The 16,933-nt window shown below is 36.4% G+C and overlaps 1 protein-coding gene across 1 annotated transcript; it reads right to left on the bottom strand.

Moving 5' to 3' along the window:
• Positions 1 to 7,068: 7,068 nt before the first annotated feature.
• On the bottom strand, positions 7,069 to 15,506 carry kcnk12 (potassium channel, subfamily K, member 12). Its single transcript, XM_027165896.2, has 2 exons — positions 14,613 to 15,506; positions 7,069 to 9,219 (listed from the first exon to the last, which is right to left on the bottom strand). The coding sequence occupies exons 1-2, from the start codon at positions 14,959 to 14,961 to the stop codon at positions 8,327 to 8,329; spliced, it is 1,242 nt and encodes a 413-aa protein (XP_027021697.1). The 5' UTR covers positions 14,962 to 15,506; the 3' UTR covers positions 7,069 to 8,326.
• Positions 15,507 to 16,933: the final 1,427 nt, after the last annotated feature.

Consider the following 16,933-nt stretch of genomic DNA (forward strand, 5'->3'; position numbering starts at 1 on the left):
CTGGTACAATGTCTGGATGCCTCGGGATGGGTAGAAAGAGAGAAGGAGTGTAGAGGGATTAAAATATCTGCTGTTCATAAAAATGTGCAAGTCTAATGTAATAGTGCACAATATTATGGGATGTATTATGTGTACGCCTGACTAAAGAGATGAGTTTTTAATCTGCTTCTGAACTGGGAAAGTGTGTCTGAGCCCCGAACACTATCACGAATACTATTCCAGAGTTTGGCACAGAATGCACAGAAACGCACATACACAGAAACAACGTATAGATAGTCACCTGAGCTCAGGATCTAATCTAGGAACTGGCACTGTGAGGTGCAACACTTCCCACTATGCCACCATGCCACCCTTAAATGTTAAATTTGATATTTATATAAATTTGATATTTAAATAATTCAGGTTGTTGGAAATCCCAGTATATACGTATTTTATGTAACTGAATATTCAGTACCAGTTAAAGTTTGTGTTGCTATATTTCATAGTAAACATATATGCAGTTTGTAGCTACTGAATTGCCTGGCACTACCATGTGAAGACAAATGACATTTCAACTGCTTTAATGTCCATCATCAAAAAGTTATTGGCGTATTAGTGGGGTGACATGTTGCCTCTCTATTCTGCTGTTTTGCTTTGATGTCTCATCTCAATCAGGAATGATCAATAACACAGTTTTTATGCCCAATGCCATCAGTATTACAGGTCATCCATCATATTGACAATATATCGAAGGAGCGTGTACATTTATAGCACTAGTGCGTCCCTTATAATTGTCTAAAAAATATGCAGTCCTCTCCACACAGATGTGGTTGTTCCTGCTAGCAAGCTGGTGTTCGGTATGAAGGACACCGCTAGGGTCTAAAAATAGTAAAACATAGTTGTGATGAACATTACACCAGCTGCACACTGTTTAATACATCTAATGATAAATATTACAGCCAATATAATTCATTAATATATTCACAGCAGTTCTGTTTTTGTTACCACCAAAACAAACTTGAGATAACATCATCATGTACCAGCTAAATGCGGATGTTTGCAGAACAATTTAGAATGAATGGCTCTGATTATCGTCAGAACAGATCTTGGTTAAAATGGTTCCTAGCTTATTTGTGTAGGTTTGGTTCAATATCTGTCAACATATAGATATTGTACTAAATGTAGGTCAGCTGTACTCATCCAGTCGTGTTATTATGCTTTAGGCTTCTATTGTGGCAGTGTTTCAGGCTTTTGTCTTCAGATTGCAAGGTTGATGGGATGCTGTACTATACCTGACCTTACACTCTGAACTCATTTTCTAACAAACTAGGATATGTGAAGGAAGAATGTAATTGTATTTTTTTTCCAGTACAGGGATCAAAACTTTTTTCAGGGATAGAACTCTTTTTCAGAAATTCAGATGGAAACCATAGCTATATACAAGGCCATGTGTCTTCTATTTTGTAATCATTATAATAAGAAGTTCAATTTAGAATGAGAAAATTCTGATGAGAAGAAAGTAGGTCTCACTTCAGCAAAACCAACATTATTGTTTTCCAACATATTCTATCGGCCTATTCCATTACCTACTATATACGGCTTAAAGATGAAAAAGAAAGCATGACTTTCTCAATATGTTTTATTGTATATGGGTACCTTTTTGTTGCCATTATGTGCATAAATAGAAAAGTACAATAAACATTTAGAAATTTGCAAATGGCACCCACAAGGAGACAGTAAATCCATGTTAAAGCACAATACAGGCAACATGGAGTATGGATAGTTGTGAAAAAACATGACTGGAAAAACATTTCACACATCATATCAATTTGATGTATTAGATGTAACTAGACAGTAAACTTTAGGATGGTATTTGTGCTATATCTGAATTTAGATTCCAATTCATCACAATCATATACAGGGGTAGAAGAGATGGAAAGACAGATAGGGCTAAACTGAATCTGTGTCTATTTTTACTTTAAGCCATATAATTGAAATATAATCAAATTAAAGTAGATAATATCAAATAAACAAAAAAGACAAACACATAATAATGCTATGCATTTGGCATAGCACGACTTACCAAATGTGAACAGAATTGGATTTTGCTGTTGGATTTGATCCTTTCCCAGCAGAATAGTATAACAGTATTGACATCAGCAGGTCTCATATGCTGTAAATGTCATACTGTCTCTTCCCTCAGGTCATCATTGTTAAATGTCAAATTGTTTAACCTCACAGTGTCAATCACATTAAAAACGCAGTGTTTAATTCTGCTCTTTACATATCCACAAAAAGCCTATAAGCTAATATTCTAAACCTTGTTTCTGCAACTCAGACACCATAATATTTTCAACCCATTGCAATCAATGGAGATAAATTTTGCAAAATGCAAAAACACTTACAGGAAAAAAATATAAAATATCTGATCACATTACAGAGGATTACAGAGGAAAAATAAGACATAACTTCAAGCCATACATGCAATATTATTTCTTTATCTACATACACCTTATTTTGCTACCTAAATGCATTTTCCATATACATTCCAAATGCCTTATGCATCATCAGGCTTCAGTAAATACCACAGGTAATACAAATCATTTTTATGCACAGTGACATATGACTTTCCAATTCTGCTGCTGTACCATTAAATCCTTACACATTTTTAATACATTAGAAAAATATACCTATAGGAGTTTATACAAGTGTATCTCATATGGCTTTAGCATAATAACATGCATGATACTACTTTATATCAAGCCTGAAGTTTAAACTACCTGAGGGTTTTTCTCTATATTTTTTCCTTTCTTGTAATATGCAGCACACACTAATAAAGTACCTTTTTCTACTCAGGTGTAAGAAAAAATGGTTCCAATTCCTACCATGCCATGCTGCACATTTTCAAGACACCCCAAAGCTATTTACAGCATTGAGAAGATGCATGATTGATATGATACTTTAAGTGAAATAGCTTGAACTGTTGCACTGAGCTTGCAGCTGAAGGGACGGTGTTACATGTACAGACCGTGTTACATACAGATTTAGCCATAGAGAAAGGGAGAGAGCAGATGAATAGTTAAAACAATGGACAGAAAATGTGGGGTATCATTAGATCTTTTATAAGACAAATAGGGATCTCAATACTTGTGCTTAATGCCCCTTTGGAAACAGAGAAGATCTGCTCCCATGATGCATGCCATGCATCACCCACCACTTACTTAATCTGAATAATTAACCCGCATGCATGCAACACTAAATTTCTGGACCTGTTCTTTCACTTTTTATTTAAACATTTTACCATTATTTGTCAAAAATTCCATATTTCCCAAGGCTCTGTATTCTATAGAAAGCTCTAAGAAAGCTCTGTTTTTTTTTCACTAATCCACAACTAATTTACTGTAAATGGAATAGTATTTAAAAGATTGTCAGTGTCTGTCAGTTAAAAGGAAGAACCGCAGATTATATTGAGTAATCCATGATCATTTTTAGATAAATAAATTCAGATTTGGATATATAGATGCATAGGTGTGATTCTTGGACTAAAAGGTGTCACTTCTCTAAAATCTGTTTAATATATTAATTTGTATATTGCTTGTCTCATAGATGGCCACATCATAAATGGGTGGTAAGTGTGAAAGTTGGAAGTCACTGTATAAAAAAGCAATACACCTTCAAAACATTTACACAGTTCAACTGCATATGGTTTACAAAAAAATTCCCAAACTGATACACAATCATTACTTCTCAGTTTATTTTGTTTATTTTATTTTATTTTTTAAATCACATCTTGTTAATGCAAGCATGGAGAAGGTTTTAGTATCTTTGATTTCTAACTAGTTTCTCCTTAAAATATAAACTATCCTGGATTCTATTCTGAACTTACATCTCGTATTACAGTGTTATATTATTAGACAAATAATTTTAACAATCATGTTCAATGATGAAAAAATGTTCGGGAAACCTCTAGCACAAGACATCAGGATTTAGGATCCCAACCCATTGAAGACTATTTTAGTTATTGTTACTTTCAAACAGCATAAGATGGAAGGGTTAAGTACATTGACTAGTCCACACTCTTCCACTAATCCACACTCAGAATCAGAATCAGAATCATGTTTTCACATGCGAGGAATTTGTTTTAGTGCCAGAAGCAAATTCCTTGCATGTGAAAACATGCCTGCAATAAAGCTGATTCTGATTCTGAGTATGGATTAGTGGAAGAGTGTGGACTAGTCAATGTACTTAACCCTTCCATCTTATGCTGTTTGTATGCTCAGAATCCATTGTTATTTTCATGGCATTATACAGAAATCGGAAAGGCCACAGTTTAGTCTACTAAAAAACTGTACAGTTAGGATCAAAAGTTTAAGGTTAGACCTAGGCTAAAGATATTCAATCTCATTTTTTCACACCTCCACATATTTCACATTTCATATCTCTTTTAACAAGCCAGTTAGGGCATCTATTATGTTTACATCAGAAGTAATTATTAAAACAATCACTTAGAAGTAGATTTCAATTTTAATTTACTATGTCAGAATTCTAGTGGGTCAAAGGATTAAATACACCATGTTGACTGACTCATTAAATAGTCAGGAACATACCAGTAAATTATATACAGTATAATAAAGCTTATAGTTGGCCATTTGTTATAATTAGGCACTTTTATGTGGACAAGTATCAACTCAGTCTGAGGTTCAAAGGTGATAAAGGATGAAGGCCTAGCATTTTAAAAGACAAAAGTTAAGTTGTTTGGCCATAATGATCAAATGTATGTATGGAGAATAAAGGGTAAATATTTTATGCAAATAATACCATTACAGCTGTGAAGCGTGTGAGTGGCATCATCATGTTTTGAGGCTTTTTTGGTGTAAATATGAATGGCCTGCTTCAAATAGTAGATCAGAGAAAGGAAGAAATACTGAAGCAACATTTCAAGACATCACGTAGAAAGTTAAAACTTGCTCACCACTGGGTACAACAGGACACTGATCCTAAATATAATCTCCAAATGGCAACAAAATAGAATTATATGGAGCAGCCATCACAAAGACCTGAAAAAAGACCAGACATCACAAAGACCCTGACCTGAATCCCACAGAACATTTGTGGAGTGAACTGCAAAAGCATGTTAGTTGTGACAGAAGGAATGAGCAACAATTCCAGCTTGTGAGAAGCTTTTGATTAACGTTTAAAGGCAGAAAAAAAAAATGTAAAAGGCAATGACACCAAATTGGGGCCGAGTGATGTTGTACTATGTAATTAATATAATAATATATATCAAGGCAAAGATTTGTCTCCCAGGCAAAGATTTCAAAGAAGACTGGGGTTTCAAGAGGTGCTGTTTAAGCTATTTTGAAGAAACACAAAGATATGGACAATGTTGAGGACCGTAGACGCAGTAGTCAGCCAAGGAAACTTAATGGAGCTTACTTCCCTCTGACATCAGATGATGTCCAGCATTGCCATAAGCAAAGAACTGGTGAAAACCTGTGGGACCCAGCTACACCCATCTACTGTCCAGGGAAGTCTGGTCAGAAGTTGTCTTCATTGAAGAATTATTATCAAAAAGCCATAACGAAAAAGATAAGGAAGAGGCAGTTTGTTTGTTGAAGGGCTTCAGGTTGGTACAATAATTAGTGTCTGCAGCCAACAGTGAAGCATGGGGGAGGTTCCTTACAAGTTTGAAGCTGCATTTCTGGAAATGGAGTTGGAGATTTGGTCAAGATTAATGGTGTTCTCAAGGCAGCCTTCACCCACAGAAAATCCGTGGTTAGTTCTCCAAGATGCTTGGACAACCTACCTTCCGAGTTCCTTCAAAAACTGTGGGTTCCTTCAAAAAAGGGTGGTCACAACAAATAATGATTTTATTTGGATTTCTGTTCTGTTCATTTACTTTCCATTTGTTAATTTAACCATTCTTGCTTGCTTAAATAAATAAAGGATATTGAAAATAAATATTTTTTGTGCTAAATGCTATAGATGTTTCAGTTTCTATTTTTGTACATTTACTTTTTCCTATTTGCACACTTGGCTGGTCTTTTCAAATAATTCACCAGTTACAGACTGACATCAACTCAACATGATTGCGCACAACATCAGAAACAAAACACTTCTGTGCATGTAAAAGTAAAACTAATAATAGTAAAAAGAAAAATAAAAAAATTACAAATTTTGCTTTAGATAAATCATCAAACAAATAAATTCCCATGCACATATGGACTATACACTGCACATGCATTGAGCTGAATAGGCTACAAAGGCAGAAAACCGTGACAGGTTCTTCTGTAATCCAGGTGATAGAGACTGAAAAATAAAATCACATGTTTTGTTTTTTTTACCAGTCTTCTGCTGTATAAGTTGGGTGAGTCTGTGCCCATGTTAGCGTCAGATTGTTGTTCTTGGCCTACAAGAGTAGAATCTAATATGATCTTCTGCTCTTGTAGCTCATACATCTCAAGGTTTGATGTGTTGTGCTTTCTGAGATGTTTTTCTGCTCACCATGGTATTAAAGAGTGTTTATTTGCATTACCACAGACTTTTCGTTGGCTCTGAGGTTTCACATTTTAACCCACTCTGATGTTTTATGTGACTATTACCAGACGCTCTTGTATCTGAATGGTTTTAGGCAGGTGTGCCTAATGATTGACTGAATACAGAACTACATTAATGTGCAGATTAACTCATAAAATAAAGTGAACAGTGGGTGTACATTCTGCTGTTTGAGGAGGAATATATTATTCATCGCACTTAGCTGGCTAACTTGTTGCTAACAAAAGAGAAACATTGTGGCTCAATTTTTCAACTTCATCGGTTAAACTTGCCAGGGGAAAAAATGCCCAATTACATGAATAAATTACCAATTACAAACACAGCAACTGACTTCCATGCATGTACCAAAATTTCTGTATAACAATTTTTAATTTTAAGTAATTAAAAATAATATACTTTTTGTATAACAATTATTAATTTTATATAAAAAACTAACTAAATATACTAAGTATACATGACAAATCTTGACCAGAATTACTAATTAACCACAGCATTTCAACAAAAACGAATAAGAAATATGTAATCATTTGACCAACTAAAAATCTGATGTAGCAAATACTTAAATAAATTTGACTCATGTCTATTACTTAAACAGGAAATGTATTGTATTGTATGGAGTTGTGAAAAATTGAGTTTGAATATCTGTCACCTTGAGTAAACCTTTGGCCTCAACCATACATTATTTTGCATGTTTTGATCACAGTGCCCATTGAGGAAGCAATGACTTTGAATCACATTGAGAAGGATCTAAGTGTTCAAAATAAGATGTTCTAAGTGTTAAAATAAGATTAGCTTACTCAGCATTAAAATGACCTAAAACATGAGAATAAACCAACTAAAAAAATATGTTTTAGTTCCTAGTAATATGTTGCTAAATGATCCCAAGAAAAACAAATTTTGCAAAATATGCGAGTTGACCATTTCTTTAACACAAATTGACCAGAATATCTACTCAATTCCAATCACAAACTACAATATGCTTTTCTGTTATGAATATCTAGTACACATATGCATCCATCCATTCTCTACACCCCTTATCCTATTGGGTTAAGGGAACTTTGAGCGTTTCCCAGTAGTCTTTGGGACAGTAGTCTACTGTCCAGGCTTTACCCAGCAAAGGCAGGATATACCCTGGACAGGAATTCAAACAGTAATCTTGTTTTTATCTGTTAAATAATTAAATAGAATTTTTTAAATGTATGATCCACTATTCTTATTTATTATTATATACATTTATCAAGGGGTCAAAGACTTTTTCCTCACAACCCTGTCAACACCATTCTGATATGCATGTTATACATTTGACTTTTTAATCAAGATTATTTAAATGATATTTTATGAAAGAGATGCATAGCTGAAATATAGGCATGTGCAATATGTTATTGTATGTTGATAATTGAAAATAATGTAACTTTAACCTACAATTCCAGGAGGTGATCCTGGGCAATTGAGAAGATATATATCAATCATAGACAGTGTTCTATGTTTAGTTCTGAAATCCCAAAATGTTTGGTTTCATTATTTGTCATTAAGGCTATGATATACTATGCATTCCAAATATTTTTTTTACTAGGTTCAAGCTAGAAAATCCCAACCAGTGGGATACCACAATAAATCCTGGCTCAAATGGATATCTCAAATACATCATGCAAATCATGCTGTTTCACTGGAACTTGTGGCCATGACAAAGTCAGACTATAGTCAAAACAAAATCCTTCAGAACATCAGAGGTCCTGTACTTACAAAAGCTTTCCTATAAACTACAGTGCTACTCTTGATGCATAAGATAGCTTTACCTAGAGTCACTTGTTTCTGCCAGTCTGTTGTTCATGATGCCCAAAGCACCAACTCCCCCAGAGAAACCATTGAGTCTTGAGCTTCCACAAACTGTCCTGGGGTACCCATTTGCAGACTCTGAGAGCTGTTTCTGCATAATGGCCAGTGATATTTTGTTTGAGCCTGCCAAATCCCGCATGGAGATCATCTCACCAGATAGCCTTCTGCTCGCCCGGTCATTGTCACAAGGCCCTTCAGAGTCATATGTGTACCCAAAATGGCCCTGTTTGAGCCGTGTTCCAGGACGGATGGCATTGCGGCGCCCTAAGAAAGCACTAGCCTTGTTGCAGCGCTGGCAGCAAAGGCAACTCATTTTGCTCAGCATCCAGTTGAGCACCTGCTTGATTACAATGGAAATCACATTGAAGAGTGAGTAGATGCAGCAGACACCGGTAAGGATTAAAAGAAAGTTGGCCAACCGGTATAGGCCTTGGTAGCTGTAAGCTTTGTTCTGGCTGCTCACTAGGTCTCCAAAACCTATAGTGCTGAATGTGACAAAGCAGAAATAGAGGGAGTCAAGGTAGGCCCAGCCTTCTATTGGGGTATACATGGCTGAGGCGCAGCAGGAGATGATGATAGCTGACAGACCCAGGATCAGCATCACATGATAGACAGAGGGTTTCCAACCTGGAAGAGTGCTGGCTGCAAAGTCCTGGCAGATTCCTGGTGGGAGAAGGCCACTAGTGCGCAAACGATGAAGCCTAAAAGCTTTCATCACCACAGCTAAAACGGTGATGATACGTTCTAAGAAAAGGTTAAAGAATAGTATAGTGGCCGCACACCCAAGGAGACCATAGAAGATCAGAAACACTTTCCCAGCAACCGTCACTGGTGTTGTCATCCCAAAACCTAGGGGACAAAGACAGCAAAGAGAGCTTCAGCAAAAACAATATTCAATTCAATTCAAATTTATTTGTCTAGCTCTAGCTCAAACGTTTTTAAAGGTTGTGTACTGACACTAACTGTTGTAAAATTGGTGAAATTGAAAATAAAAGACCCCCAAAGTGCATATTTTACTATAATGGATTAAGTTTGCTATTATTTTGTTATTAAGTGTTCACAAAACTAGAAAAAAATAAGTAATGTTTTATTGACCCTATTGTATATTTATCAAAAAAAAATTAAACTAATTTAGTTTTAAGGCAGAGGGCTGTTGTTTTACAAAATCAAGATAAATTGTTTGGGTAAATTTTCTTACTTTTCTTTACACAGTCAAGGTGTATGGTGTTGCTACATTTTTTAAGTCAATTTCACTGCAAATGTTTTTCAGTGTACAGTATTATCCTATGAACGAAAAACAAATTTAGACAATTCTTGGGAAATCTCCATTATGAAAAGGTATACATTGCTCTAGGGCGGGCATCACCAAATGGCGGACCGCGGTCCGGATCCGTACCGAGTGACGGGTCTGCCCGGACCCGTTAAAATTCTAATATTATCATATTAAGCATCTCCTTATTATAATCTAATATTATAAGATTATATAATATGATATTATTTATTTATTTACAAATTTATTTGATATTAATAAAAAGATACATCTTTTGTTCATGCGCAGTTAATCTAGTTATTACGACAGGAGCGTCATCAAAAGCCAAGCCAAAAACAGATTGTTTCTGTTCCATACTCCAGAGCAGAAGATGGCAGTAATGCACCTAATTACACTGGCAGGACAATTAAGATTCAAACTGCTGACAGGACAGTTACATGCCCATTTCTCTCACTAGGAGCAGAAGATGGAAAGGGAGTAAGGAGAGGTGGAATGGAGAGAGGAAAAAGGGAGCTGCTCAAAGCTCTGCACTTTTCTTTTATTCAGTAAATTCTGCCCTGTTCCTTTGCCTAAGGTTCCTGTGTTATTAATGTAGTTAATGTTTAAAAAAGGGGGAGTTTAATTTTTTCTTAAAGATTAAAAGCACTTTTATTTTATTCAAAAGATTGTGAATGTTTTACATTACTTGAAATATAAGCCCTAAGTTCAGGCTGCTCAAAGCTGTGTTTGCACTTTTTATTTATTTTATTCAGAAGAAATTCAGTGTCTGTTGTCTGTTACTTGACATGTAGTAAAGACAACTACAGGATTGTTTTCCATTCAAGTGCCATACAAGTTCAGACTTTGAAAACACTTGAAATTTAACAATAAATTATATAGAAATGTATGTGTGTTATTGATTTTATTAACATGAGGGTACACTATATTAAGTGACAATATAAGATTCGGACCTTTGCTGGGAGGAAATTTTAGTAACTGGACCTCTTTGAATTTTAATTGAATACCCCTGCTCTAGTGTAACAAATCAGTATATTATTAAAGATGTACAACTTGTTTGTTAGCTCAAAGCTATTTTTATTTTTTATTTAAATGATGACCCAATTTGATGTTTTTTTTAGGAGATGTAAATGACATATTATTTCTGATGTTATCACATCATGTCCTCATGGATGGCAGCTCATCAATTGAAGCTCAATCCTAGCAAAACTGAACTGCTGAACATTCCAAGTGATTTATCCCCATTTCAGGATCTTGCAATATCCCTACATAACAATCTGATCTCCCTTCAGTCACAGCTTTCTACTATTCTTTTCCCTGCATGTTGCTAATGTGATGTGCTCATGTCTGTTTCTTCTTTATAACAGCAGAAGGATTTGGCCATTTTTATCCACACAGGCTGCTCAGGTACTTGTTCAGTCTCTTGTCATTTCAAGACTGGACTACTGCAACTCAATGCAAATTAACACTGTACTGGGCAGTATGAGTTCTCAAAAAAAAGTGGAGAAAATGTTATGAATATCTTTTCTTTAGGTGATGAGATCAAGTGCATTTTTGTAAGCATCTTTGCAGACTATGGTTTGATATGACACTGGTCTAGGAACCAGTCATTACCATACATGAAACAGTGCAGGTTTTGGGGGGCGGCATGTCATCAGTTAAAAAAATTCAGAATTGCCTGCAGTGATTAATCCAAAAGGACTATCTATTTATTACATAGTGCAATTTATTTTATGAAGCCACAGATAACACCCACTACACTGGGGACAGTGAGCCAATTTAGAACCAGGTGTACACATGACTAGTGGGAGAGAAAAAAGCGAAGTGAAAGAAAAAGCTTTTTAACAAAGCTTTCTCCAGACGATCACATGATGAATGGCTGCTACAAGATCAGTGCATGTTTTACTACTTTTAGCTGATGCAATTAACTAAATTGAACTGTCTTGGAATGTTACCATGGCAACAATTTTTAAAAGAAGCTAACACACTAGATTTCAGAATTGATGATCACTACCACATTAAACATTAAATAAATGATCCAGAACAATTCTTATTTGTTAAAATCAAATGGCTTAGAAATGTGACAGTTAAAATATCCCATGTTTGAGAGGGTGTTCATTCACAGAGAGAGAAAAGGACATGCTACAGTCACAGAAAAATAAAAGGAAGAAAGAGAAATTTGACAGATGAGAACATTCAAGATTTCTGTTTTCCTATACTGTTGTTTCAGCAACCCTGGAAAGATTAATTATTCAGAAATGTAAAAACATTTTGTAGAACCCTGTCATTTCATATTATATTTGTTATATTAGTCAGTTCTTTTTGCCTGACCTACAAGTGACCGAAGTGGTAAGTATAAATATGTAATGTGTAGCATATACTGTACAACAGGGACCTAGTTTACTGCATTCCAGAATCTCATAAAAGCTTTCCATATAGGATCAGGGAAGGTGCCATGAACAATAGGCAAGTGTGCGAGAGACCAAAAAGCATGTCAGTGCCATGATCTTCTGGCTGAAAGTTGCAGACATACTTAAAATAATTAAAAATAGCAATTACACTGCTTGGTGTTCGCTCCTAAGTAAACACTAATTCACTTTTTCTGTACTTGTATTCATATTTTATCCTTTTCAGGATCTGTTAAATAATTTTTTAATAATATTAAAATTATTTTTAAAAATTATTGCAAAAAATCTGTGTTAACAAGTAATGCATCTTAGCTTCTGCTGGACTAAAAGTCCGGCGAGACCTCATGCCCCAGTACTGCAATGGGTGCACACCTCTCCATAATAAACAGAGTTCTCATGATCATTTTGTCACAACGCCTGTCATCAAAGGCTGGTTAACAAGTCTCAATCTGTGTTGTAATGCTCTCTCAATTATATATGAGCAGTGGTAAAGAAGAAGACAAGATACATAAAAACATGTTTAGAGTTAGTGATACAAGAGTCTGTGAAGCTGGTGAAGCAAAAATACCACAGTATCAGCAATGCCATACACTCCATGAATGCTAGTGGATGCAGAAGGTATTTGCTGTGAAACACTGTGAATAAAGAGCTATATCTAGTAATATATTCTGTACAAATGCTGTCAGAGTTTTTTGACAATTTGATCTCAGAGATTTACTTAAAACCATAACTCTGATTAGGGGAAGAAGAAAAACAAATCTGGATTCATTTTACTTTCTACATCTCATGAAAATGAAGCTAGGACTTAATGTTGCATCAGTGTGAGTATGCATTGGAAATAAGTCTACTGAACCCTATTAAAACTGACAAAATTAATAGGTCAAATTCAAACTCATGTTAAAAATAATAACCAGCTGTTTTTGTAAGTTTTTGTCTTGATATTGACTTACATTACTGTTTCATATGACTGCTGAAGTAATGGTCTGCAAAAAGATTAAAAACCATGTACAGGATCTCACTGTTGTAAGCTATCAGTTAAGTGAGAGTTACAAAATAATTTCAAAATAACAAAATAAAAACTACAAAATTTAAATGGATACAAACCAAAAATTGAACTAAGATAACACAATAACAACTGCCAAGTAACTAATGGAGAAACACAAGATTATTAATGTTGGACTAATTAAGTGTATCAACCACAGAAGAAATTCAACCTATGTGCAAGGTTGTGCTCTGTTTATCTAGAGAGGAATTGTCCTGGTGCACATGACTCACAAAAGATAACGGGACGTCCTATGAGTAGAAAGAGAAATACTTTCTGATATTACTTACAGTAGATATACTGTATTTTGATTTATGTGTGTAGTTCTTTATACATACAATTATTCCAACTACACTTGGAGAGCTTGCTACAGCAAGACTTTTGAATACAGTAGCAGTAGTGCATCTGCATGATTCCTGCACACGGTCACAGAAATGTAGACAAACACGTCCATGTTCCTTCTGACCAGAGTATGCAGCCTTCCTGTATTGCTTAAAAATGTATGAGAAGGAAAGCAAAACACAGTGCTTGGTGGTTTTGTGTATCAGTGCTCAGAGAAATGCAGTCATTGTTTGGTTCACTGTGTTAAAACATCCTAAACATAAGGAAAATGTGTCAGCATATTGACCAGGATAAAGTGGGAAGTGAAGATAAAAAAAAGGTTCTGCTAAGACAGTTCCTCTGTGTTGGTTTTTTATTTTCTGTATTTCAATTGCATTTTTCATGTTGTCCTCATTTTACCTTTTTTCTTGTTTCTGCATCTGGAAAACTTTTGTTTCGGCCTACATACTAAACGTCTTAATTATATTCATTATGACCAAGACAACTTCTTACCAAAAAGATTTCACTACCCATACATAATATTTTGCATGCACACATATAATGACCAAGGCATTCATGCTCCTAAGTGACTTGCCAAACATGTACATGTTTTTTCTCACTTGTTTTCTGGCATCAGCAGTGCAGCAGACTGGTAGCCTGAGGCTGTGTCCTGAACTTTAACAGCAAAGATAATAGCCTAATACCATGTCACTGGCATGATTGAAAGTCTGTCGAGTAGCTTATATATTGCAGTGACAAACAGAAAATGTAGAAAATGAAGAGTATCAGGCACTATCAGGGTGGACATGTAGGGTCACAAGAGCAGCCATGTTGCCTGTAGCTACTGTACTGATACAGTATATAAACTACTAGGCTATGTCTGTATTATTGATGCAGTTCAAATTAATGCACGTTAAATACTTACGCATACATTCTTATGGGGCATTAAAACTAGTTAATAAAAACTCAGTATACTATTCAGAGTTATTTGATACAATCTTGTTCTAAACCAACAATAATGGACAAGGTAAATAATCAAAAGATTAATTAGTGTGTATATACTGTAAATATCGTGCCCTTTGTCTATATAATCCATTTATAGGCTAACAAAGGAATGGGAAATAAAGGAAATTGTGAACACAATGTACAGTTAAGCTGTTTTTCATTGCCGCAAAAACTCATCCAGCAACATTTACCAACTCACCGATAGTTGACACAACCGTTGCCACAAAGTAAAACGCCCCCGTAAAATCCCATCGCGGTCGTAGGGCATCGGCCCGGATTCCGGCAGCCGCAGCGGTTTCGTACTCGCGCAGGAAGGAGCTTAGTTCGTGAACGCTGATGTTGAAAGCGTCGCTGAAGTTGTGCAGTGTGCGATTCCAGCGCGCTCGGGCTCGCACCTCCGACGGCCGCTCGATAGCTGAGAAGACCGCAGCGCCGCACAGAAGGTATGTGAGGATGAGCAGCGCCAGCAGCACGAAACGCCCGTTATCCTCGTTGATGTGCAGCGAACGGCAGCCCGGGAGTCTCTGCCGTGCGGACATCGTGCACATTTCAGCACCACGAGCACGCGGGACAGCGAACAGCTCCACCCCAGGGCGCACAACCACACTGGGCAGCACCGGTGCTCCTGCTCTCCATCCTTCTAAAAATCCTAACCACACCGCGAAAGGTTATTTATTAATTTAGATTAAAATGTGAAACGAAATTAAGTTCAGCGAGATTCTAAATTTGTTCGTCATAAAAGGACGACTAAAACGCTCCACTTCACTCTCACGCGTCGAGATACAGTAAGGGTATCCTAACTGCCATGGCTATTTCAGGCTAAAATATTTGGGGAATATATTATTGAACTCCTTTCAGCTCCAGCAGCCCGCGGGACAGCAAGCAGTCACACGCCAGGCAGCACAAGCGCTCGCTTCTTTCCAGAAATCCCTCCCTAAGACAGTGTTATTCTTGATATCGTCATGACAAAATAATTCAATTCAGCAATCACGTGTGGCTTTATGAAATCATCAAAGTCATCCTCTGGGTGGGAAAAGGCATGTCAATGCGTCCTGGGGCGCTAAAATTGTTAATGGATTCATTAATTAGTGAACGAAAATATAGCATCAGTGTCCAGTTTGGGAAACTGTCCAGTTGCAGCAGTGTTCACTGATGCGACCTTCTTCTTGCCGATTTATGCGGATTGCAGTATGAAGCACTGGACACAGCGTGCGTTTGGGTCGCTGCACCAAACTGGCCGTCCCAAGAAAACGCATAAATCATTGCAAAAGAATATTACATGATCCGTGATTTCACAGAAAGGGACGCACGTTTAGCCTTTTCGTCAGTTTCACCTTCGAACAATGAGCAATCAAAATTTAAAGACAAGATTGGATGCCAGCATGCGGTAAAGCATCGGAACAATTTTGCGCACGCTTTCCTAAAATAAATGAAGCTTCTTATTACGCGACATTAACATGAAGTTGTATATTATTATTATTATTATTATTATTATTATTATTATTATTATTATTATTATTATTATTATTATCACACACTAGTAAATGTGTATCATTTTTAATGTCGGCTCGGCTGAATTATTCTGCGTTATTCCCTTTCTGATTACTTCTTTTCTGCCGCTTGAACAGGAAAACGCAGGACCTTGCAATACGGCTCAGTGCTGGTTTAGACATAATCTATGTACATGTTTGATCCAACGGCGCATGAAACTGATCTCAGTTTCATGCATTCTCTGCTTGTTTCCTCGTAGTTATTTCTACAGAGACATTAGTATGAGTCCTCATTGCTGAGCAAAATGATGAAACTGTCATCAAGGTGAAACTGTCTTCACTGGTGTTAAGTGAAACAGGGAAGCTCAAGCCTTGGAACTGGAAGGAGGGGCTTCGCCGAAACGCGCAAAATAAATGATACGCATGCGCGATGTTAACATAAAGCGATTATACACTGCGGAATCTCAGTGGGTGCATCTCAAAATTCCGCGTAATTCCAATTTCTTCAAATACGCATCGCGTTTCCTTTTCCTACTTCCCTTTCTCGCGAAGGCAACGAAGCAGAAATATAACATATGTCCTATGTACGAAATACCATTGCTCACTGAAGCGTCATCTTAAGGCGATTTAAAAGAATTCGCTTTTTTATTGTAATAATTGGTGCTTTAACTGTATAACAGATAACAGATATACAAGTAGGGTCCAGATAATCTCTATCTTTAAGCTTTCCAGTTTTAGTGAGCTTTTGTCCATGAAAGCCTTAGATTCCTGTTCTTGGGTGTACCTCAAGGTTTGATGTTTTGCATGCTGAGTTGCTTTTCTGCTCACCATAGCTTATTTTATCCTTCCTGACAGCCAGAATCTGTCTGGCTATTTTCCTCGAACCTTTCTCATCATCAAGGCATCACTGTCCATAGAATATTACTGTTCATAGAACTTTGTCTCACTCAATAGTTTTGTCCCTCAAACTCTAGACACTGCTATATGTGGAAATTCCAGGAGATCAGCAGATCACAGTCTACATTCCAGC

The sequence above is a fragment of the Tachysurus fulvidraco genome, chromosome 4 (genome assembly GCF_022655615.1).
Source record: "Tachysurus fulvidraco isolate hzauxx_2018 chromosome 4, HZAU_PFXX_2.0, whole genome shotgun sequence".
NCBI lineage: Eukaryota > Metazoa > Chordata > Actinopteri > Siluriformes > Bagridae > Tachysurus > Tachysurus fulvidraco.

Excerpts from the sequence above, each read along its gene's own strand:
- kcnk12 (XM_027165896.2), bottom strand. The coding sequence starts at position 14,961 with ATGTGCACGATGTCCGCACGGCAGAGACTCCCGGGCTGCCGTTCGCTG. Across the intron at positions 9,220-14,612 it reads AACGGTTGTGTCAACTATCG|GTTTTGGGATGACAACACCA; the intron begins GTGAGTTGGTAA and ends TTTGTCCCCTAG.